At 44.7% G+C, this 25751-nt stretch overlaps 2 protein-coding genes across 2 annotated transcripts; one reads left to right on the top strand and one right to left on the bottom strand.

Annotated features, from left to right (window-relative positions):
* The first annotated feature begins 1738 nt into the window (after positions 1-1738).
* cep135 (centrosomal protein 135) lies at positions 1739-20490 on the top strand. Its single transcript, XM_076278212.1, has 25 exons — positions 1739-2265; positions 2779-2927; positions 3131-3321; positions 3668-3835; positions 4032-4261; positions 4457-4585; positions 5442-5657; positions 7018-7083; positions 7588-7738; positions 8328-8566; positions 8823-8978; positions 9102-9245; positions 9590-9667; positions 10439-10590; positions 11614-11729; positions 11983-12137; positions 12729-12784; positions 13128-13296; positions 13830-13940; positions 15482-15667; positions 16060-16269; positions 16613-16815; positions 18091-18195; positions 18454-18612; positions 19808-20490. Exons 2-25 carry the CDS (start codon positions 2815-2817, stop codon positions 19827-19829), a joined length of 3525 nt encoding a protein of 1174 aa, XP_076134327.1. The 5' UTR covers positions 1739-2265; positions 2779-2814; the 3' UTR covers positions 19830-20490.
* Positions 20491-20949: 459 nt separating this feature from the next.
* chst14 (carbohydrate (N-acetylgalactosamine 4-0) sulfotransferase 14) lies at positions 20950-25456 on the bottom strand. The gene is made up of 2 exons (XM_076278211.1): positions 25047-25456; positions 20950-23204 (listed from the first exon to the last, which is right to left on the bottom strand). Exons 1-2 carry the CDS (start codon positions 25335-25337, stop codon positions 22377-22379), a joined length of 1119 nt encoding a protein of 372 aa, XP_076134326.1. The 5' UTR covers positions 25338-25456; the 3' UTR covers positions 20950-22376.
* Positions 25457-25751: the final 295 nt, after the last annotated feature.

Here is a 25751-nt window from a genome sequence, read left to right as displayed (position 1 = left end):
GCATGTCTGGGTTCTCGAATATTTGAGACATACCGTTTTTTTTTTTTTTTTTTTTTGAGAAATCAAAGATGAACATTGGTAGCCATGCAATGATATCCAAGCCTGAAAAGCATGATGTTACTGCTCACATCTTTGAAACAACAGCATGCACTGTGTGTCACAGGTAGCATAGGCTATACGTTATGACAGAAAACGCAGCCAGTGATACCCGTGAGAGCATGGGGGTGTCGGCGACACGATGGCTGAGGGGGGCAACATATAACACCCTCAACCAAACGTTATGTTGGCATTATCATTGAAAACGGGCCAATATGGCTGAATCGGAACACTGGTTGAATAGCTTAAAGACTAATTATAAAGAAGACGCTTGAAATCAGCCTAATGACAGAACCTGAACCAGATGTTTGGTGGACAATGTCGGTTATAAATGCTAGACAATAACATAATATTAAGCTATGCAGGCTACAATGAAAATTGTATCAGGTTTATAAATCAGGTTTATAGGATGCAGGGGCCTATTTTAAAGAGCAATATAATGCATATAAAATAAAATGTCAATCCTCACATCGATCATCATTGACCTCCTGCAGCGCGCACGTCTGTGTAAAAAAACGCACAATCCCCTTGTTCTCATACAGAACAAATAGCCTACCAAGGCAAGTTCAATTTTACAAACAAAGCCATCATCATATCAGTTAAAAAATAACAAAATGAAGAATAGAGCCCTACCACCTTGGAGATCTTAAGACTGATGAGGTGTTCCTAGGTGTCTGGTAACCCGCGGCTCTCCCCATTCACGCGCAGCTCCCGACCTCCTTTGTGTGTTGCTGATGCTGCGAGCGCTCGCTCTTTTGCCGTCGGACGGACAGGCATGCATGAGCAGTCGTCCAGAGCGCTGACTGCCGCGAGGAGGCTCCGCTTCCCGCACAACTGCACGTGAGCCGGGGAGGGTGTGGCTGATGAGGCCGCTTTTGGCAAAGAAAGCGTCTGCCCGCAGACTCTGCAAAATCACTCGTTTAGCCTAAATGCTCGTGTCAGAAACCATCGACAGGTGATCAGTAATCGACCTGTTCAGTTAGGCTAAAACTTATTTTTTTGGACGTAAGCGAATATGTGCAGATGTCATAGCCTATGCACAAATAGCTATTCGTCTTTGCACATGGGGCAAGAGTATCCTACCCCAGTATAACATTTGTGACACTGGTGGACAGATTAAGCCATATGGACCATTTTCTTATTTTGTCCTATGTTTATCCAGCCTAGAAATTGAATCATTCGATTATGTGTAATAAAGGACGCATTGCTAGCCTACAGGCTACTTTACTGAGGGTTAGGCTACATGCTATTTCTTTCTTTAATTATTTTCTCGCATAAATACTGCTCCATGCTATTTCAAGCATGTAAGCCTACCCTATGGCACGATATCTTCATGACTAGGCTACTTCGCTCATGAAGCGGGTAGCCTATAAGTTAGCTCATGAGGCAATTTGGACCATGGAACTCGGAACCAGTGTGTATCCCAAGTGGTTTCTGAAGGTCTCTACAAATGCATGGGTAGCCTGCCTGCCTGCCTGTGCTCGACAAATTCATGAGCCACTGACTGTAAAGAAAAAAAATAATTTACATCCTTTTGCACAGTGTCCGTAGGGAGGCGCCAAAGGCCCGCGCGTCACAATGTTAACTACCAGGTGGTCTTTGTGTTGTTAATTTAGACAGGAAGTTTGATGAAAAAGACTGCGTTTGGTGCGTTTACTGCCTGCATATATTTGGAATCGGAAAGTTGTATGTGAATATAATTATCGTTGAAAAACCCAGGACCCTTTAATAGCCGTCTCCATGGAGATTTGGTGGCACAGGGTCTGTTAACTTCGGCGCCATTTTCAAACATCTTTACCGCCCAGTGCTCTCCTACAGCAGATGTATCAGTTAAGTTTGTACAAGGACTAGCTTGTGACTAGAACCAAAATCAGATCGTGAGCTGAGCAGCAAAACTGACTCAAACACCTGCATGTTCATCAACTATGTTAGATACGTGGGTGATGTTGCAAAGTTGACTTTAGATCTATACAGACAGAAGTTTTGATTACAGTGCCTTCCAAGCCAGACATCACCACGTCAACGTATCAGCTCAAGGAACGTCAACCAAAGTTAAGTGCTAATGTATCCTTCGTCGCATTCGTTTGGATGAAGAAACAACAGAGGAGAAATGCCCCGAAAAGACAGCTGATACTACATTCCCGTCTGAAACACCACTTTATCAGTTTCGTGAGTAACACATTGACTGCAACTAATGTTACAGTAAAGCTAGCATCTTACAAAGTCAAGTTAGCTTGCTAGCGAAGTCTTGTAACATAAACACAAGCCTATTGTGTGCTGTTAGCTTGTTTGGCAGCCTATGTTAGACATTGCTAACACCCCGTAACGTTAAGACTAATCTACCAGTTTCAAACGTAAAGCTACGCCATAATCAGTTTCTTGACACTGTAGCTACTTGGTTTACGATTGGCAAGTTGGCCAGTGCTAACCAATTTTTCAGGCACCGTTCTGATGACAGATTGATTGGCTAACAAAACGTCAAGGCAACCTAATGATGATTTATGGCAACAAACCAAATGACACTTAACATGTACTCGATCAAGCTGACAAAAGACGGATTTAGGTTATATCCAAACAGTATTTACTGCCACAACAATTAGCAATACAAACATTTTAGTCACTTGCGCGCTAGCTGTTGAGGTTTTAGCAAGATGATATGACACAACTTCAACATCCACACAGAATTGCTGCATTGATTGAATTGACTGTCCAGTAACAATGAGTACCACTGCCGAGAGGAAATTTGTCAATCTAAGGAAACGGCTAGATCAGCTTGGATACAGGCAGCCGCTGGGAATCGATACCTTGCCTCTAGTTGAGAAACTATTCAGGTAAGTTGTAATCCGCTCAATACTCAATATCACAAGGTTGTTTACAACTACATTTCTTGCTTATTTGTCAGTAAACTGTTCTACAAGGCACTGTTTGTAAGGCAGACTCACAAACAGTAACGTTAACTATGTGGGATTTATTTGACACTTTTCTGTATTTAAATACAGTTGATTGATCCAAATGACTTGCTCGTCTTTTCTAGTGACCTGGTGCACACCACTGAGAGTCTGCGCAATTCCAAGCTCTCAGCCGGCAAGACTGAAAAGGAAAGTCGGAATCTGGACGCTCTCTTGGAGCCCTACAAGACCGAAAATGCACGTCTGGTACGGGAGAACAATGAGCTTCACCTGGGGCTTCTGAAGCTCAGGGAGGAGAAGGACAGGCTCAGCAGAGGTATGTAGTGAACACCTCAACCAATTGAACCATGTTCAACAAGGATCTGACTTCCTGTTAAGGAATAAGTCACTCTCCCCATCATACTTACCACTAACCAACCACGATAAATGGTTTTCATTTGTGAATCATTTAGTCAGCTGTGTATTTTTAGATTGTATAAGCTGTAATATGTGATGCCTTTTCCTAATGAAAGTGTCAGCTGTGTCAAGTGCATTTCCATGAGCACTGACAGCCTGCTGCGCTTTGCATCGGGCAGTGCTGTAATGCATTGTGCATTGCAAATCACAGAAATTGTAGTGGGATTGAGGTCATCTGGGTCTTACACAGAGTTTCTCCCTGACAGAGCTGAAGGCCTACATAAGGAAGCTCGACCATGAGACGTCAGACCTGAAATTTCTCAACAACCAGTATGTGCACAAGGTGCGCTCCCTGGAAAAGGAGAACATGGTTAAGACGGAACGCATTCAGCAGCTGCAGGAGAAGAACATGCAGGCTGTGGTGCAAACGCCAGGTCTGCCCACTAACCCTCATAAAACAAAACCAAACCGTCAAACACAGCCATTTACAGAGCCTTTTAGCTCCACAAATTAGTGTAGTACTACCAGATGTGTATAAGGTCAAATGTATGTCCTTGACAGTGCTTTGTGTTTGAAATGCTCTCTATCACAGTTAGAAGTGGACTGACTCTAGGCACTATGTTTGGACAGGAGGAAAAAAGCGCAACATTCCTTTCAGACGGCAGCGGATGCAGATAGATGAGCTCTTGCCTCCATCCTTGGGTCCCACACCGGCAGTGGTGGCGCAGCCTGATGACCCGTACATCGCTGACCTGTTACAGGTGGCCGACGACCGTATTCAGGAGCTGCAGCAGGACGTCAATAAGCTCCAGGTGGACCTGGAGAGAACGCAAGCGGGAATTAAACACCTCAACACTCAAGTATGCAATCCAACACCCATACCTCATTATATGTCCATAAAATATCTTGCATGATACTTAGTAGTACAGCATTGCTGTATTATAGCATGGAATTATGAAATGACAGACACACACGCATACACGCATACATACACATATACATACAGTATGTACTTACCAGAAAAAGTAGTTGGGCTGACTGTTGTTTACTACCAGGTGGAGGAGCGGGACAAAGAGATTGAGCGTCTGAATCGTGCCCTGGATGGAGGGCGCCCTTACGATGTCATCTCCCTGGAGGCCCAGAACATCAGCAACGAGAAGCTCATCGCTCACCTTAACCTGCAGGTACCGACTTTGTTGTTGTTGTTGTTTATGCACCTTTGCTTACAGTGCGTCTGTAAAGCTCTGCATGAACTGGCAGGGAATGGATTTGAACTTTTAGCTGACACAGAAGGTACTAAGCAGCTTGTTGGCAACAGCACATGTGAAACTCGGGCAGCTGAAACCTCTCCGTTTGCTGATCCCACATGGCCTTCAGAAGGCTCATTCAGTGGGCAAGCCAATGCCACGCTCTCATCACGCATGCCGACGACCGAGCCAAAATCCCAGCAGTCTCACTACACATGACCATGGGAGGTGATTGCATCCAGCGCCATCTGGTGGCAAAGAGCAGCCACTTCTGAGGTAGAAGCTCAGATCTGGCTGCATTTGGCTGCTAGTCAAAAGAGTCTTATGCAAAACACTGAACCCCCCAGCTGTTCCTAATGGTAGTAAAGATAAAGATAAACAATATCACTTGCAATATCCCTAAACCCACAACACCCTGTGGGTTTAGGGGTCTCAGTTCTGTCTGCTGTGATTTGACAGATTGACTAGGATGAGTTCTCTGCACTTGAACTTCAAAAACTCTCCTAAGTTGCCTAGGCTTGATTATTGTTTCTCAATTATTCATTTTGGATAAAAATTTATTAATGTGGATGAATAAATGTAAATGTGAAATGGTCTTTGAGGATTCTCTCTGCTGGACTTACTTTCTACACAACCATGCAGCTAATGAGGGTCCTGTAAACATAACATAATCATAACAAATACAACAGAAATGAATAAAGAAAACATAAACAAATAGATTTATTATTGTATACTCCAGTGATGCTGATGGCACGTTGTCTTTGTTCTGACCCCTGTGTGGGGCGCCCTTTAGATAGAGTACCTGCAGGAGACCAACCGCACGCTGGAGCAGAAAGTGCAGGGCCTGCAGCAGAGGAAGGCGGACGCCAGCGCAGAGGCGGCCAACCTCAGCGTGCGCAACCAGGAGCTGTGCCAGGAGCTCACCCACATCGACAAGCTGGCCCAGCAGCTGGAGAAGGACAAGGAGCTGGTGCTGGAGACGGCCGACGAGGAGCTGGAGGAGGCCAAGGTAACGTTTTCCCGACCTGGGGGCATCTAGTGTGGTGTAGGGGAGGAGGGAAGAGGGGCTTGATTCTTATAATCTGTGGAGCAGGGCTTAAAGTTGGCTCGATGGTGTTTTAAGCCCCCACCGTCAACTTCAAGGCAGCGCTGTGACCGTTGACCGTTGACAAGGCACCTAACTCTAACCTTATCCCTAACCCTAGTGCCTTCCATGCAGCACTGCCTGGAAGATGACGTTAGGGGCGTAAAACACTAGGGATGCACGATATATCGGCGGCCGATATATTATTAGCCGATAAGTGAAAAAATGAAAATATTATTATCGGTCCGATAACAGAATTCTGGCCGATAATTTGCGCCGATATTTTTTAAAGTCCTAATATAGGCCTACGTAAGGTCCGTCTGGCTACACTGAGCTAGCCTACTTGAGCTTGGTTGGCTATACTTTTTCCTCAATATAATGTCAGCGGTGTGAATGTATTTCACCACTCTAACAAAATCTGTGGATATGCGTTCATTTGGGAATCTGTGCATCTCAAAATCCTCTCGTGAATGATCCGCCATTTAACCTTAACAGAGCGGAGCTCAGCCCTACCTAGAGCCGTCTTGTGCTGGTGTGTTTGCACTTTACCGCGCTGGTCGGGGAAACAAATAAACAAACTCGTTAGTGGGACGAGTACATAAGTAGGCCTAGTTCTAAGTTGTTTTTTAGTATTATATTTGCATTACTTTAGCTTGGGTTTTGTATTATTACCTAGAAATATGCTAACCATTCGTGCTTCAGTTCCAGACAGTTCATCATAATAAGTTATTAAAACCTTCGGGGCTAACGCCTTTCATTTCTGCTGCAGCAGGTTGTGCGCAACAGAGTAGATGGACATAAGATACAGTCTGAGGAGTTGCAGCTTTATTCAGTTACCCGCAGTTGAAGTTTCCCTCACAAACTCTGATTTGGTCGCTATACTATAGCTTATTCCAAGCTGAGCCGTTTATGAGCGTTTAGTCCTAAATGAAACTCTCTAGCCGCTCACTCGCAATTCACTGACGTCAGGTTCACTTAAAGGAGCCACACATACTGTAGGGCTAGGCTACTGTTATGTTGTTGACTGCTGTACTGTATTGAGGACTATTATGATGTCCATCATTTGGTGGTAGGTAAAATTACTGCATTATTACTATTTACTGCATTATTACTATTCAGGGATTACTACTATTTAGGAAAGAAATGTCCTTGAGAGTATCAAACAAAACAGTTCTTTTTATTACTTAAGTGTCAGTGTATGACCCTCTTCTGAGCATAAGGCCACTGTGGACAGGTGTCCATGCCCCAGAGGTCCTGCTGATCGTTCTCTGTTCCTACCCTTCAGAGGGAGCTCCTGAGGCAGCAGGGCGTGATCGAGGACCTGGAGAAAGTCGTCTCCAAACTGAAGAGGGTATGTCTGTGTCCACCGGTGTCCTGCCGCTCGGATGCTGTCATGTTAAATGGTGTGTGAAACGCGCCATCTGGCCACGCATGCAGGCCGCGTCAATACAAAGAGATCTCAATATTATCTGTGGGTCTCGATGAAGTGTAAGAGATAACATTAAAAGTCATTGTTCATGTATATGTGTCCTATAGAAGCAGTCTTAGCAAGAGTGGCAAAATGATGAAGTGAAGTATTTTCACATGAAGGAATAGCATGCTCTACTGAAAAATCTAGAGTTGTATGTTTAGCAGGTTAATGTATTAAAAACATGCCATGCATGAGAATAACAGGGATTTTTATTTCCTAGTTGCATTTGAGTGGAATTCCCCTCTAAAGCATCTTATTGGCTAATCTGAGCAGTGGCTTAGTTTAACCTCACTTGCTCACTACTGGGCAGAGAGTCTGCTACCCTCTGATTGGTTGTCAGAGGTCCTGGCAGGCGGCCCTAAGCGCTGTGATTGGCTGTGGCAGGACTTACTGGAGGGCGAGCACGATAAAGACCGCGTGAGGGACCAGCTGGCCGACTCCAGGGAGCAGAACGAGAAGATGGAGGGCTTGCTGAATTTCCTGGAAGAGGAGAAGAGGAGGCTCCAGGACAAACTGGAGAAGATGACCCTGGCTGGTGAGCAGTGGAGCCCCCCCAACCCCACCTTATCCCCCTGCCCATATAGCCTGACACCTGTAGCTGCCCATTGGCTATTATGTTCATTTTGCAGGTGTACTGAGGGGGAAAAAGCAGTTTGTATTAAGGGGGTAGAATAGCATCTCCTCACAAATGTCTGTCCATATCATAATTTAGACTGAATGCTGTATAAGAGATTTGCTTACTAAATGAGAGAGGAAATATTAAGACATATTGAGAGCATCACACTACCCCCCCCCCCCTTTATGTGAATAAGAAAAGATGTTGTTGCTTGTTGAGACTTTCTAACTTGGAACACATTAATCCTATTAACTATGAATCCTTCTAACTCTAAAAATAATACTCTGTAATATAACATCCATATGAAGTTGCAGTGTTATTAAATGTGCATAGCCCATATGAACTGAGCTCATAAATTCTGTATTCTGAATAAATTCTGTATCTCTATCTAGTTTTTTTTTTATCTTTATGTAGGTTTTTTTTGTTTTGTTTCCCCTTTGATTTGATACTGTGACCTTGAGCTTGGAAAGTCACTGTAAATGAAATTCCTGGCTGTTGTCGTTTCCAGAGAAGGACCTCGTTCTGGAGCTGGAAAAGATGCGCATGCGTTACGGCATCTGCGGAAAAGACCGCTCGCCCTCCCGCCTGGACGCCTTCGTCAAGAGCCTGGAGGAGGAGCGGGACTACTACCGGCAGGAGGCCGAGAAGTACCGGCGCACCCGCGGGGGCGGGGGCACCAGCCGAAGCCCCTCCCTCAGCCCAGCCAGGGGCAGGAGCCCCAGGACCAGGTCAAGCTGGCATGGACGGGTAAGGAAGTCCAGTAGCACACCCTCACACAAAATATACAGTCATGGAAGCGCGCAGATATGTTAGAATGGAGTATGAAAACTAGTATTACAAGTGTTGATGTAGATGCGCACACATGCAGGAAAGGAGTATAAAAAAACAAAGTAGTCATTTGTTAGTCTGTACAATTATTCATCTATTTCTAGGAAGTTAGTCATTTTGCAGACAGTTTACTCTTTGTGTGCGTGCGTTTGTGATTGTGTGTGTGTGGGCACAGGGGGACAGTGGGGAAGTGGACATCTTCCGTGTGGTGAAGGAGAGAGACGACCTGCAGGCTGTCCTGCTGGGCTTTGAGAAGCACATGGAGGAGATCCAGACCAAGGTCAAAGCCCTGACCTCTGAGAGGGACCAGCTCAGTGCACAGTACCAGCAGGTGAGAGAGGACAGTCAACATGCCATGTGGACAGACCGGCTCGGAACAGTATCTAGATGGTATTGAGAACATTAACAAGTGTGAATGTTTCTGTGTTTTTTTTTGCTCTGTGGGTGTGTGTAGATTCAGGAAGAGCTCAGGCGCGTGCGGCGAGAAAGCGGTACGTCTCCCGAGCTGCAGCAGCAACTGCGAGAGGAGAGGGAGCAGGCAGACGCAGAGCTGCAGAGGATGACGTCGGAGAGAGACACTCTCAGGGAGAGACTCAAGGTGCGTCTTGGGCAGGGGTGCGTTCCCTCAGTCAGATAGAATTGGTGCCATTTCACTTGGTTAACCGCCTGGTGATAATTGTGTGAATTCAGTGGTGTGTAAAATGCGGTCAGAATACAGGGATGTCTGCAGGGATTTGCGGTCAGAATACAGGGATGTCTGCAGGGATTTGCGGTCCAAATAGTCTTCAAGGATTTGCTACTTATAATTCTGTAAATAATTTCTAAAATGCTTCACTTCTCAAAAGCAGCATAGCGAGTGAATGTTCAGTACTATGTCGGGGCCCATATTTTCAAAGATTATGTTCATTTTCCCATGTAACAAATCTTTGTCAAACTGTACAGGTTGCCCAGACGACTGCTTTGACAGACAGGGAACAGGAGGAGAGGAGGATATTGGACCTGGAGAGCACCATTCAAACAGTAATATCCATCAGATATTCACAATAAACCATATATTTCTTTAAGTAGTTGCTTTTAGCAGTTCTACTGCACTATAAGATAATATGATCATATAACCTTACTCTTCACATCATATGGGTCTTGCTTAATATGTCATTTTACATTTATTTGTAATTTGTAACACTAATTCAGAAAGTTTGCACAAATAAGGCCAGGGGTGTTCAGGCAAGTCAGTGTCAGCCGTTTCTTCCATCCTTTCCATTGATTTATGTAGTGCTAGGCATGAGCATCCTCAAAATGCTGCAGCGGGCTTGTGATGAATTCCATGTACCGCACAATGGTCCAACAAATCTCAACAAAACCGAAAGATGTTCAAGGCAAATCGCGCACTAAGCCCTGATTGGTGCGCTTACGGTGCACTTGCTTTGACCTATCTTAGCCTACATTTGTTTTTTTCGCTTTGGTAAAAAGGAATGACAAGTTTCACTAAATGTGAAGTAAGAATTTTTTTACTTTGAAATGTATTGGAGTCATAGTATAAAGTCTCACCCAATAGAAAGACTTTGGTAAAGTACAGAACAGATACATTAATAAGTTACTTAAGTACAGTTACGAATTACATCTACTTAGTTACTGTTCACCACTGCAAACAGTGCCATCTTTTAAAAACCATAAATGAGCCCATCATCAGACTGTCCTGCTACTACCATGGTAGCAGTGCCTGAATAATAATCAGTGCACTGTCAGTACCTGTACCTGTATAATATTCAGTGCTTGTTTGTGTGTTTGCAGTTGGAGCGCGAGCGCATGGACCTGCGTGTTCAAGTGAGCATGCTCAAACAGAGGGCGGAGACAGTGGAGGCGGAGCTAGGCGCTCGCACCTCAGTCATGGTGCAGAGTGCCGAGGAGACCGCCCAGCAGAGGGCTGAGAGTGGGGCGCTCAGGTGTGTGTGTGTGCGTACGTGTGTATCAGTGAGTGAGTGTATCACTCTGTTCCAATCCGCGTACTTCTGTCAGTACACTTTCATGCAGTGCACTGTGGGCACTATGGTCTTACTGGTGTAGTTGACAGGGTCGTGTCGTCTCAAATCGAGCACCAACTGTGTGCACTTGGCGTAAAAAGATGTGTATATCTGGTTATTAGCTTGATGGTAATTTTGATACCATAGATTTAATAGAGACCCAGTCAGACCAATAGTATGAAAAATCAGGAACAGAGTTTATTTACAATGATGCGCATCAAGGGAGAGACAGCATGACTTCACCTAAAGATCCATCAGCTTCTCTAACTAGAGAAGGAAAGAGTTTAAGTATCCTTCCAGGCTGACGGGAGATGGCGTTGGTCATCCCATCTCACGTGGACTACACTGAATCAGACTCTGATTAGTGGCAACCTGGCAATCCGGAGCAGATAGCTACTGACGCAGCCGTGCAGAACAGTGAAACAGTGCAAAGACATAATATTCCCGCTTATCTCTAAATACAGGGACAGTACAGATATCATACAGTCATTACATAGAATCATACTTTTAGTATCAAAGTGACCCACTAATGAGAAATGCAGAACATTAAACCATATATTGGAATATTGGACATAATGTTCTATTCCACTTTCTCTCAAGCTTTACTGCTTGCTTGAGTAGGCCAACTTTGTTTATTCATCTTCCGCTCTAAAAAAGTAAGATTCTTGAACGATACGCGGCTGCTCTGAAGTCATTTGATCGGTATATTTTACCATTCATTATATACAGTAGTAAGTCATGGAAATTCATTATTTTGTCAGGGAAAAGTCATGGAATTTTACATTTGACTTAGAGTGGGAACCCTGTCACGTGTTTGATGAGCCCACTAATTACACAAATATTTCTCCGCTGACTCCGATCAAAGTGAGAGGTGTCTATCCATTAATTAAGGGGTTATACCAACATTGTGTGTGTGTGGGGGGGTGTGGGTGTGGGTGTGTTCAGGCTGCTACAAGAGCAGATGGAGCAGTCTCTGTCTGACGTTCAGCACAGGCTGTCGGTGAAGACCAGTGAACTGCAGGCTGCCCATCAGAAGATCGAAAGACTGGAGGACCGCATCAGTGAGTTTTACACACACACACACACACACACACACACACACACACACACACACACACACACACACGTCCCTCAGTATTATTATAATGCATGCCTGAGGAGTGGTTTTTATGTTTTGGATATGGGTTTTTGTACACCTGTATGGTGGAAAGTGAAACTAAACATTGTCTACTGTATGTGTGTGTGTGTGTGTGTGTGTGTGTGTGTGTTTCTTTGTGTGTGTGTGTGTGTGTGTGTGCCTGTGTCTGTGTCCAGGTGATCTGAGTCACCATGGCTCGTCTCAGAAGGACGAGGTGAGCGTGCTACAGTCAGCCCTGGCCACTCTGGACAGGGAGAAGGACGTGCTGCAGGACACCGTGGACCAGAAGGCCGAGACCATGGCTCTGCTGCAGGACGAGCTGCACAGCAAGGTAGTGCTCCGCTCACAGGGCAACGCGTTCCTTTAGTTCAGCTGGTAGAGTGAGCAACGCAGTCACAGCAAGGTAGTGCTCCGCTCACAGGGCAACGCGTTCCTTTAGTTCAGCTGCTAGAGTGAGCAACGCAGTCACAGGCTCACAGCCAGGCCACACTGAGCTCGGAGCAGATGCAGAGCGTTTACAGAGCACATGTTGCAACGCTACACTTACACTATAATCGCTACACTTACACTATTATCACAGAGAGTGTTGTGTGTACACCAGACTGTATACTCCAGAGCGTATACATCAGTCTTATATTTGTATTTTTCCACGGGACATGCTCTCCACAAAGGTGCCCATCCAGTCTCTGTTAAGTGTAGCTCGGCAATCAGTACCCAAGGAGCACATACGTCCATGTAAATCTGTGTCTGTTCTGTATTAAACGGCAAGTCCCTTTGGATAAACTTACTTGCTTAATATATAGATGTGAAGTGAACGCTTTCTTGAGGCACAGCATAAATTGTGATTTAAGAGTTCTGGGAAGAATGGTGGTGTTTTTGTTTTTCTGAGTAGGGAACTAATTGCGCCATTCTACTCCCACAGGAGAAGACCTTGAAGGAAGTGAGACTCACTGTTGCCGATATGGAGAACTCACTAGAGTAAGTGTCTATGTTTAGTATTTTCTCAGCAAAACTGGATGCTTTTGGACCTTGCCCAAATTGGTCAGCGGTGCAGTTTGTTTTTCTTATAGATAAATTACTTATTGGCACATAATTCTTCATGAGTGATGAAAACACTAACCAAACACATCTGTCACAGTACGTATGACATTAGTTATTTGATTTGTACACTGAAGTGCATACAAATGGAAGCATTCGCATACTCCAGTAGACATGGTCAATGTGTCTTAGAAGCTACCGGGGAAGAGAAATATGATTTTGTTAAACCATAACGTGTGTGTGTGTTTGTGTGTGTGCTCACGCACACTTGTAATCCCTGCAGCCAACTGAAGGGGGCGCTGAGCAGCCGTGAGCGGGAGATCTCCAGCCTGCGCAGGCAGCTGGACTCTAGCCAGGAGGAGCTGGCAGCGGTGGGCCGCGACCGAGAGATCGCCCTGAGAGAGAACCGGAGACTGCAGGACGACCTGGCCACCATGACCAGAGAAAACCAGGTCTGTAGGCTGACTCACCCTATCTCACTGTCACATATGCAAACATGGGGTCATATAACAAAAATCAGCAGAAGATGTACCCGGAGGAGCATTTCTGGCAGATTTACAGATGAAGCCCATTTCCTGATTGACAGTGCAGACACACCCAGATATATCAAGATAATAGCAGTAACTACAAGATCAACTGGAGAGTCTGTGACAAATGTAATCTCAGTCTGTCTCTCTCTCTCTCAATCACACACAGACACACAGACACACGGACACACACACACACACACACACACACACACACACACACACACACACACACACACACCGAAAACACACACACACGCACGTACACATGTGCCCACAACACTTTCACTCTCACCCATAACACATGGTAAGAAATAGCAAGTATGAGATTAGCACTGGAAATTCACACAGGAACTGATAAGTAATACAGGAAATGAGGAACCACACGATCCCCTGCTTACCTGTGGCACCCCCCAACTACTTGTGTGCCTTGCTCTGCTCTGCTCTGTGTTGTCCAGGCTGTGCATGCTGAGATGGAGGAGGCCTTCCACGAGAAGGACGAGCTGAAGATGAGGGTCCAGTCCTACATCTCTGAGGTGGCACGCATAGAGAACCTCATGGCTGCCAAAGTAAGATCACTAATAAAGCCCAAAGAAACCCCCTGCATTTGAAGTTGTTTGGTTGGAACTTCTGTGAAAGACACTGCATAGTGGCATGATGTGGTAAACAGTAAGCATTGTCTTGATAGTCAGTGGTATAACACTCCAGAAGTGACCTTATTGCTGCCACTAAAACCTTAACACATTCACAGAAGTCAGGAACTTATGCTGCATTCCATTTGCATCGTCCGAGTTGGAAAGTGGGAAATCTCCCAGCTGTCTTGCGTCATTTTACCGAGACACGCCCCCTTTTGGTCGTAAAATCAACTGTCCCACTCGGGCCTCCTGAGTACACCGAGGAGAACCTTACGACTTGACAAACAAAGATGGCTGCGACCGTAATTGATGGTAGTTAAGATGTAGTTCTTTGTATTTGTACTATGTTGGCCATTTTAATGCCGATTTTAAATGCTTGATTGCTACACACTTGATTACATTACTGCTTTAATCCAGTCAACAATGTATGTATTGCATGGTCTTGCTGTGCGCACAATACAATGTAAAGTTTTGTTTTCGAGCTGGTTTGCTAAAGAGGCTAATGTAGCTAACAATAACAATAACAAGCCTGCTACTGCTACTGCTCCTCGTGGCTCGAGAAAAATGCGACAACACTTGTTGAAATTGAAGGTGGAATATGAACGCAAGTGTGAATCATCCCATAGCTTGTTTAGATAAGCCACAAGCTTGCTCTCGTGTTCTAGGCAAGTGCCCAGTGCTACCGAGACAGCTGCTGCCCTGGTGGCGTCCATGTTCTTCCCCACAAAGACAAACGAGAACGCTATGAGTGCTACATTACGTCACGTTTGCGTGTAGCACAACCTGGGCGGGGGAGTGTACGATACAAATGGGTTGCTGCATTAGGCCTTGGTCATGTATATTGTTAATGAGGCTATGTGATGTCTTGACTCATTTCCCTTCTCCTCCCGACTTTTACTTGCTGTAGTGATTTACATTCTCACAATCTGAAGTTTGTATTTTTTCATGATCTCCCAAAGAGGGATATTAATTATGTCAAAGTCAAAGTCTGCTTTATTGTCAATTTCTTCACATGTCAAGACATACAAAGAGATCGAAATTACGTTTCCTACTATCCCACGGTGGAGACATACTTTACCAATTAGGTCCACAGACAAACATAACAGTCAAGTAAACAATATAAAAAGTAAAAATAAGAAGGCACATACAGTGAAGAAAATAAGAGCAGCAAAATTTGAGTTGAAATTGTGCAATTGTGCATACAGTAGACAGTCAATATAATAGTGCAAAAGTCAGGCCAATAAATGGCTGAGGTAATTCTGTTTGACCTAAGTATGCAAGTGGCATAGTGGTGCAAGTTATGTAAGAGCAGCAGAAGTGTGTTCAGAAGTGTTTTCAGGACAACAGGACAACAACAACAAGTTGCAAAGTGTGCAAGTGTACAAGTGGAGTAGTGCAAGTCGCAAATGGTCTTCCAGATGTTCAGCTATCTGTGCACACACCCATAATGGTGGTGTTGTGCTCCTGTGTTCTAGGAGCTGGAGAACCGTGAGATGCTGGAGCGGTTCCGCATGGCCCACACGCAGGCGGAGGAACGGGAGGCGCAGCTGCAGCAGGCCGAGGGCGTGACCAACTCCATCCGCCTGGAGCTGCTCTCCGCAGACACGGAGCGCAGGCACCTCCGCGAGAGAGTCAGCCACCAGGAGAGAGAGATCCAGGAGGTGAGAGAGAGAGAGAGACAAACAGAGAGACACTAACACATTTTTGGATGCGGCACATTTGTTGTTAAGACCCTCTTCACCCTTTTGACACGTCTTGAAATTAAACCCAAATAACAGTAATCTATAAAAACAATATTTATTTCAGCTGAAGGTCTGAAAGCTTGTGTGTGCCTCTGAGCCCAAAGCTAATAAAAAGAGAATATCTCTGCAGTGCTGTGCAGGCTTTTCATAAGCCTTGTTCAGAAAAGCCTTTAGGGAGACATTACCACATTTAACATTGGCATTGGAGCCCCTTTTCAACTAAAATAAATGTGCCCCTTGTAGCTTTAATCTCTGAGCTGTGATAAATTGCTGTTGGTGTTTCTCTGTGTCTCTCTCTGCTCCGTGTGTAGCACATGAGCGCTCTGCAGGCGTACGAGGCTCAGGTGTCGTCTCTGGCCCGGGGCATGTCGCGCCTGGAGGAGGAGATGCAGCTGGCGCGGGGGGAGAAGGGCTCGGTGGTGGCCGACTTGGCCGCCGTCAGGGAGCTCTGCGTCAAGCTGGACTCCAGCAAGGAGCTGACCGCACGCCAGCTCACCGCCAAGAGCATGGAGCTGGAGAGGGTGAGACACACGCACACATACAGACATATGCATATATGTGGTACTCAGTGTACACTAACTTGTACAAATACATATATAACTGTTTTGTTGAGTATGCAATTATATGTCTACAACCCCATTTTCAGAAAAGTTATATAACGAAAAACAGAACATTAGACCAAATATTAAATGTTTAAACTGAGAAAAAGTACTATTTTATGAGGGGGAAAAAAGCTAAAAAAAGCTTGAATTTGGTTGTAGCAACACGTCTCAAAAACGTTGGGACATCACCATGTTTCCCACTGTGCTATGCAGTGTTGTGGTATCCTTGACCACGGTGCCCTTTGACCCACATTTCCCTCAGGTGTTGGGGGAGCTGGAGGACGTGCGTTCGGAGGGGGAGCTCCTGAAGAAGCAGCTGGCCAGCGAGCGCCTGACGGTGCGCAACCTGGAGACGCTGCTCTCCACCAACCGGCAGAAGGAGTTCCAGACGCACCTGAGCTCCAGCGAGAGGGAGGCGGAGCTCAAGCTACTCAAGGACAGGCTGGCCCTCGCCGACAGCAAGACGTAAGCCTGGGGGGGGGGGGTCAGGGGTCACAGGAACCAGTATGGGATAACGCAGGAGGGGTCCAGATAGTGGAGTGCATTTCTGGGCTATTAGGTGCGTCGGCTTCGCTTTATTAATGCCTTCACAGAGACTTGGTTGCTGATCAGCTTCTGTGGCAAGTCCCCAACCAATTGCACATGGAGGTTAACATCTTATCCGTATTTTCATCCGTACCTGTAATACAAAGCACATCGAGTTGCTTCTGCATATGAAATGTGCTTTATAAATAAACCTGCCTTGCCTTGCTATGGCAGCAGAAACCGAGTGGGCTAAAACAGCAGCGTTAGCATTTCACAGTGAGAGAAGTGGAGACAGTCAGTATGTAGGATTCTCAAAAAGTGTACTGGGAGACTAGGGGGAGACTTCAAAGAGACAGAGAGAAAGAGACAAAAGTACATCCATTCAGAGGATGAACTGCAGCAGAGGGAAGGATAACAAGGGAACCATATTTAGGACTTCTCTCCCCCTCATACGTTAGTGTGAGCTGGTGGGAGGAAGAAAGGGAGACTGTGCATGTCTGTGTTTTAAAATGTCTTCTTTTGTCTGCATAATTACAGACAGTAGTATGCATATGGCTGTATTTAATGTAAACCCAACGGGGTGAAATAACATGTGCTGTAGACATCAATGGCAAATGCTTACTGTATGTTTCTATGGTGGCATACTTGTGGTCTAAGTAGTACCTTCAAGGTAAAGTTGTTATTCTAAGCAAAGACCAAGTATGATCATATTTAACAGTATCCCTGGAGCATGTACATTACATTAACCAATCCTAAAGAAGGTATGCTATTGAAACAGTATTCTGCAAAGCTTGATGATATTTATTTTTATAATCTTAGCTCCATGGTTAAAATCATAATGATATTGGGTCATGATGAGGTGGAAAGTAGGCTGAGCCTGCTATAAAAGGGAATCCTTTACTGACAAGCAAATCATAGGCTTGCATTTTGTGCAGTAAATCTTTCATAGACCCTTGCTTTGTTGAAAGGGTAATTGGCGAGTTCTATTTGAGTGGTAGTCTCACAGAGGTTGTGTGTGTGTGTGTGTGTGTGTGTGTGTGTGTGTGTGTGTGTGTGTGTGTGTGTGTGTGTGTGTGTGTGTGTGTGTGTGTGTGTGTGTGTGTGTGTGTGTGTGTGTGTGTGTGTGTGTGTGTGTGTGTGTGTGTGTGTGTGTGTGTGTGTGTGTGTGTGTGTGTGTGTGTGTGTGTGTGTGTGTGTGTGTGTGTGTGTGTACAGGGCGGGTCATGCCAGGGAAGTCTCTCAGCTCCGGGGGAAATTGTCCCAGCTGCAGACGGAGATGGACGTTCTGAAGAGACAGCTGACCACTGAGCGCTTTGAGAGGTCTGTCCATCACCCCCCTCGAAGCCCTTCTGCTTACCCACAATGCACTGCACCTCATTAGTTTTGCACATTTCCTAATATTTAGTTAAGTATGTCTGCTAATTCCAGTGCTAAAGTTCTCAGCCACTGTGCCTGATGTCAGATTTGAAAATAGATCATTATAGCAGCTTTGACTGACCATTTCTAATCACTGCAGGCACAGTAATATTCCTTGCTTTGAGCCCTGACATTTCTTGAAGTAATCCTGTGTCCCCCCAGGGAGAGGGCCGTGCAGGAGATGCGCAGGCAAGGTGTGTCCTTCTCCTCTCTGAGAAGCTCCTCCCCTCTGAGCACCTCGCTGAGTCCCCGCCCACACTCCCCTGAGCGTTCCTCCATCCTCCGCACGCCTGAACGAACGGCCGACAAACCGCTAGACAAGTAAGCCTTTTGAAGACTCCCACCTAAACATCCCTCCTGGACAAGACATGACCCAGAGTAAATGCCCAGGTGCCTTTTGGAGTGACCTACATACATATTCTGTAGAGCAGGGGCTCTTGTAGAGATTGTATTTACTGACCGGTTGCACTTGCATCTTGGAAATAATTTTAAACAGCTATCTCCCTCTCAGGCACAAAGAAACTGTTGAACTCTTTTTTTTTTTTTATCTGATTTACAGTTTTTTCTGATTGCTTAAGCACATTTTTTGTAACTATGGCTTTTTTTGAAAAACTCTACACACAAATGGCAAAACCTCTCACCCAATCAGCAAAACATTGTAGTTCTCTTGCAAAAGCTAACACACCTTGCTTAACTCTTCACACCTTCGTAAAAATGGTGTTTTCGTATCTAACAGTAAACACAAGCCATCACAATAGTAAGCACACAATGTGCCAACTACACACTGATGGTATGAATAAAAAACACATCTGGCTTTTGCTTTCTCTGTGCACAAGGTAGACTATGTCAGTTTGAGGTCATACTTTTGTCATAGTTCTGTAAACATACAGGGATCCAAACTTCAAGTATTAGTGTTTATTTACACACATCAAAACAAACACAAGTGTGTTTTTCCAAGTCAAAACACAAAATAGCATTTCACTGAGACAAAACAAATCAGTCTACATCGGGTCGTCTCTCTCAAAATACTGTCTACATCACATGCAATGTCCTAGTCCAAGGCACCGGGAAAAATATATTCTGGAATGACGTATCCAGACCTGACATGACAATATCCCCACATGTAGACTGTTTTTTTGTCTGTAAAAGGGCTATTTCTTTCTCTTTTCACTCTTCCTGCTCACTCCATTGTACCCATTGTACATTACCTGTGGCTTATTTATAGTGCTTAGGCTGATTGCAAAGTGAACTAATTATCTAAAACAGTTTTCACATGAGAAAGTGTGCCAGAGAGTTGGCAAAATAGTGTAAATAATAGCCATTGTGCCTACAGTTGTGCAAAGTGTGTGTTACAAAATTGCAAACTGAGTGCAAAGCAGTGTTTGTGCTTTTTGTTTTGCGAACTCAGTGAGTGGTTTTGCCATTTGTGTGTAGAGTTTTGCAAAAAAAGCCATAGTTACAAAAAATGTGTTTAAGCATTCAGAAAAAACTGTAATGTTCTGCCTTTTTCCCCCAGAAGCGTGAGCTTCAAAGAGTGAAAACCAGGAGCCAAACCTCAGGAAACGAAGAGAACGTTACATTTATACTTGAAATGCGGAACTGGGGCCCTCTGGAGTGATCTCCCGCCAAGCCATGATTGTCCACCCAAACACGAGGCACATTCTGGTGGCCAACCAAAACCCACTCCGGAGGTGATGGAGGCCTCTCCACTCCTACTCCATCAGAAAGGCAGCTCAGCGGGAGGGTTGCAGTGGCTCAATCATGCCGAGTGCCTACTAGAGCGCATCACCTTTTGCACATGAATGTCAAATTATGTGTGTCGTTTGAAGGAATCAAAGCAGTGGCACTAATTGTCTACAGTAGTGTGAATATGTGTATTTCTTTTATAAATAAGAATTCTATATTTGTTAGACGTATTTGTACTTAACTGTCCGTCTTCAATGAACTGATCCTAATCTTTTGGGGTCTTGCTTTTTAATTATACTACTTATTTGGCTACTGTGTGCATAATAGCATGACTTACCAAATATGTTGCCATACCTTATGCTACTGGCCAGTTTGTATCAGATGGCAGTACGGAGTTGAATACTTCAGAATTGTTCGTTATTTAATTTTATTTTGTCTGGGTGCACATGAAGTGGTTCTATGGATCATCTTTATTATTAATTTATTCTGTGTGAATAAAAAGCATTCTTTGTTTCCTGTAGTCTGTGTGGTTTTATAACAAGAAGGTTATTTCTTTCGTTGTCTACGGTAATCTAAGTCAGGACGAGGAAGAGGCTTCTTCTGGCGAAACTCATTTCTGCTGAGCACACAGCTTTTTTGGGCCGGGTTGGCAACACCCAGTGTTTGGGTATTTAACTGAGGCACCGCCAGTTCTTGCAAAATTCATTCCACATGAATGCTGCTGGGGCTACATTGAGGTCGGATTGACAAGCCTGCAAAGCTGATCCTCATATTTCTTTTTCCTACCAAATGAGCTGGCTGCCTCTCGGGGGGGGGGGGGGGGGGGGCTGCAGTGACCACATTATAAATGGCTCCTCTATCCCAGAGATTTTGTTGTCATTTCCAGCAACACTACTAACAAAATGCTGCCTCTTTAAAATTGAGTAGTGTTGCTTATTCCACTCCAGTAAACTTTAGCATAGATAACACCAGTCAAATTCAGGAATGTGTTTATTGGATCTCACTTGATGTGGGGAAAGCGTGGAAGAAGAGTACAGTGTGTATCCTGGCTACCAGCTGGTCTGGCTATGCAGGTGTTTCTGGGTGTGAGAGACTCACGCTTTTCACAGATGTTGGGACAATGGTCCACTGAGAGAGTGACATTAAATAACGAATGACCGCAGGAACACAGGCCCTGCTCCAAAATGTTTGACTTGGGAGATATCACACAAAAGATGATCATCAAAAGAAGTGTCCAGAGGTGTGACGCCTATAGTAGACTACAAGGTTAATTTTTGTTAAGTTACAATATTTACAATATCGATTGCCACTGTATAATCATAAACCAAGAGCTCTTTTGCATTACAATGTATTCTGTGTTCCCTGTAGCCAGACAGAGAAAAGTGCATTTACTTGCAGCAACAGCTACAAGTGATACATTTAAGACCAACAGATAATTTCTTAGATGTGTTGCACAGTCTTTAAGTTAACCTCAATCAAGTGCAAACTAAAGCTGTCTAGTTGCAAACTAGGCTGAAGATGGACAATTAAAACTGCTGTAAGCCATACAATGACAAAAACCTGTTTTCACATCATGTAATAATTACTATAAAAAGGCTATTCAATCAGCAAGTAAATGGTAAAAGTAAGTCCGGATGTGAACCAATCCAGGACAGGTGATGTAGCTAGCCGCTGATCCAGTTATTTGGAGTGTGCTCAACACATTTAAACGACGAAGTGAATTTATGGCAGAAGCCATCAGAAACTGCTAACATACTTACAGCAGCTTTAACACCAGATACTGGCACTGCCACTAATACTGTGTCCGACTTGTGCGTCAGATTATTTTCTCCTGTCTTTTTAAACATCTGTCCCATCTACTGATTCATTGGGCTGTAAGTTAAATGATGGGCAAAATGCAAAGTCTAACACGTCCCTAAAGCTAATTTAATAATTTGGTACCATGAGCAAGATCCTAAGCACAAACACCAGCTCAAATGCTTCCGCACACCAAACAACATCTTTAGCTCATGGGACACTTTTGCTCGTTTCCTGGCTTTGCATTTTGCCGGACATTAGATTAAATTGAGGCCCGTCATGTTCCTCACATTACAGCTGTTCCTGGACCAGCTGTAACACAGAGCCACCTGGTCAGAATCAAGGACAGACGCCACTTGGGTCTGGATCCAGAGGGGTTTTTAAAAGGTTCCCCATGAGTTGTCTAGGGTCCTTGATCCTTGAACAGAGATGAGTCGAGTCTGTCTTATTCCCTGTTCACATAGTGGTTTCAACCTCATCTAAACCACATCCTGTCAGTTTCCCGATCCTTTACATAAAATAATACAGTGGGGAGTGTAACAGGGCTCCATATTAAAATAGCACCTGAAAATAATACTTAGGAAAGTTTGTCCGTCCCTGCTTTAGTGTCTGCAGTACTCTGCGGTTGTGTTGGGGAGGGAGTATCCAAAGAGCGAGAAGTCCAGAATGTACTTGGGCAGAAGCTCTCGCAGTAGCTTCTGCGGTACGCCGCACAGGTAATAATGTAACGTTTCTTTAGTGACAGGTTTGTACCACGACTGGCGCTCTGGGAAGCGCAGGTGGGGCGGCGCGCCCACCTTTTCCAGTACGTGCGCGGCGTCGTCCTCCAGACGCTCGTACGAGCCAATGAAGTCGTAGGTGATGGCGCACGGCTGGCAGAGGTTGTACATGGGCATCCAGTGTTCGTTCATTCGCTCCGATTCCTCGTCCAACAGGTAGCGCACGAACTCTGTGAACGTCACGTCGTCGCCGGCGATGTTGGTGTCCTTGGCGCGGCCCTTGCGGTAGCGGCGGATGATCTCGGCGCCGTACTTTTTCTGATACGACTCGATCTCGCCGAACTTGTTGCGGTAGGCCGACAGCAGGCGTGCCATGGGCTCGCGCACAAACATGAACTTGTAGTAGTGGCGCAGGCGGTGGCGGATCTGCTCTGGCTGCAGGTCGGACAGGAAGAGGAGGTCGGCGCGGTGGTCCATCTTGCCCTTGGCGTCCACGCCGGGCAGGGCGCCGCTCAGAACCTTCAGCATGCGCTTCCAGTTGGAGCAGGCCACCTTGGGCACGTAGCAGTAGAGGAAGTGGTGCTCCTCGCTCACCAGGATGTGCTGCAGCAGAGTCTTGCGCTGGAGGGCGTTCAGCGACCACACGTTGTGGGGCATGTTCTTCTGGCTGCACATGGAGCGGATGGTGCGGTTACGGATCTCCTGCATAATCTGAAAGACAAGGAGGGGGACAGTGGTTACTGGAGCTGATCTTTTAAAACTTCCAGTAGGCCTGAAATTACACATTTCCATTCAGGCTTTAACTAAACACTGTTTCCATTGTTGATTATTATTTTCTCAGTTTATAAATTAGCAGTTGGGTCTATGAAATGTCATAAAATGGTCAAATGCCTTGTTTAGTCAACACCCCTAAGATATTAAATTTATTGTCACTGAGAATAACGACTAATTAATTCATTATTAATTACTATATATATATATATATATATATATATATATATATGACTGCTTCTTCACTATATGGTTCTTGCATAGTTTGGAGATATACTTTGGATCACTGTCCTCTTTTTGGAGGGAACTGGTTCTAATCAAGCACTGTGCCATGGCATTGCAAACTAGTGAGAGCTTTCAAGATCTTCATCAAGATTCCTTTTCCTGTACACATTTCCCCACTTTGCCCCCTCCAAAAAACTCCTCTAGTATTTTGGTCTCCATCTCACAAATGTTCTTCTTTGTAATCTGCCTTAGATTTGCCTGTACGTTAACTTGTTTCAGTCTTCCTCTGCCGACTGTGTTATTTTTGTTTTATTTTTATTTTCTTTACAACTCTGCTTTAAGCCTTGATAAAGGCTGTTTGCCGAAACGTTGGTCTTGAATAAAAAATGTAAAGAGATCAGAGAGTGTGTGGCTACTCCGTCCTTATTCTGATAACCTCCTGGCCAGCCCCTCTACTTGGGTGTGCACTCCTCCTCCTCCTCCTCCTCCTCGCTTTATCTCAGCTCTGCCTAGAAGGCCAGCATCCTTCAGTCATCTCTTCTGTTGTTTTTGATGTTGATATGGGGTTTAGCTGGTACTATTTAATGAAGCTGCCAGTGTCAAACCTGTGAGGTATTTGTCCCTCAAACTAGACACGTTTATGCTTTTCTGGATTAGTATTAGTTATATGGCCAAAAATGTTGCTTTCCCTCAAACACAAGGAAAGTGACCCCAAACTTTTGAACTACCTATAGGCAACCTATAGGCCATATATGTATGAAGTAGTAACACGTTTCTGTTTTTTCAGGTGATCAGTAGCATTTTTAGAGCACATTCTAATCCTGTATCAAATACCTCTTCACTGACCAGGCAACATTTCTGGATTTACAGTATGTTTCAGCATTTTGTTTGTCAGGTCTGGGCCATTTTTGGAAACTATAGCCTCAAATACCCAATCATACACAGAAGACCCATGAAGTAGTGTTGATCTATTACCCCAGTCATTATATTACCAAATTTGCCCCCTAGAAAAACCACCAACTACAACCTTACTTTGCCAGGATGATTCAAGGTGCATCATTGCATCTCATCTCAGTAAAAGAAACACTGTTCTCCTTACAAACACTGCTTTGGCTTGGCTACATCTTCCAATCCTCCTAGCCAGACTTATAAATAAACAAGTGAACTGTTTGTGAACTGGTTTCGTGAATTTGGGAATTTGCATGGATTAGGCCTACGTGTGCAGTAAATCCACACAAATTGGCTAAAACTTTATGAAGGCTCACCAATCTAGTGTAGCCTACAGGCACATATGTTTACATAACATAATGCCACATAGATTAAAGAAAAAGCAAGTCCATAAACCTATAACCTGTTATGATGTATTCCTAAATTACTACCCAAATGCGGAGAAACGGATTGGCAAGTCAAAACACATCCTCAAACCCTGCATTAACCACTTGACACAAACCAACTTGATCTCTGAGCTACTTGTAAAACTGTATAGCATATTATCTGTCTGAGACGGTTTAAAGCAAACAATCCTCCTGGGGAAATCATTATGGAAAATATACTCACTTGGGATTCCACGTCCGCATTTGAATCATGATGCCTAACTTGCTGCAGATAGTTTACATTCTTGCCGTTCCCTCGGGGTGGCGGAGTCTCCATATTATTCAGCATTCCTTTCTCTATCATCAAGAGAAGGCCTCCGGACGCCACGATAACGGCGAACGTCAGCACTGAAGGCAAGACCGCTGAACTCCGACGCGGAGACGTCGCACTTACTAGTGGTCTAAAGTTTATAACCGAACTGCCTCGAGGTCCACCGACCCCCTTTTTCACAAACTCCTGCTTACGCACCGGCATCTTCGTATCGGTTTTTATCCTGTCCTTTTGGGGAAACAAAAGAAGTAGGCTAGTCTAACACATTTTCATCACGTTCACTCCGCCGATGCAACTCCACTTTCTCAGTGCATTTCATGGGGTTTTCAGGGGAAACTCACAAAAAATGCATTGTGGGACTTGTAGTGTGTGGACAGACTTAGTGGGAGGAGACGTGGACCTACCTTGCCCAATGATTTGTCTAGTAGTCGACCTCTGCCAAATCGCACAACGTTTGTCTTGACATCTCAAAACTAAAATCTGTTATAATTATAAAACCAAAACACGGAGTTTTTCCAATACATTATGCAAATACCTATTGATATTCTGTTGTCTTAAAAGATAAAATGTTCAGCCTGCTCAAACTGGCTTCTTAAAAGCAGAAAATCCAAACTCCTT

The sequence above is a fragment of the Alosa pseudoharengus genome, unplaced genomic scaffold, assembly GCF_046254945.1.
Source record: "Alosa pseudoharengus isolate Yale_2024_CS ecotype anadromous, Long Island Sound unplaced genomic scaffold, YU_APseudo_1.1 YU_APseudo_1.1_scf_11, whole genome shotgun sequence".
Lineage (NCBI taxonomy): Eukaryota > Metazoa > Chordata > Actinopteri > Clupeiformes > Clupeidae > Alosa > Alosa pseudoharengus.
Note: the sequence above shows the minus strand (reverse complement) of the source record. Positions and strands in the feature narration are given on the sequence as shown.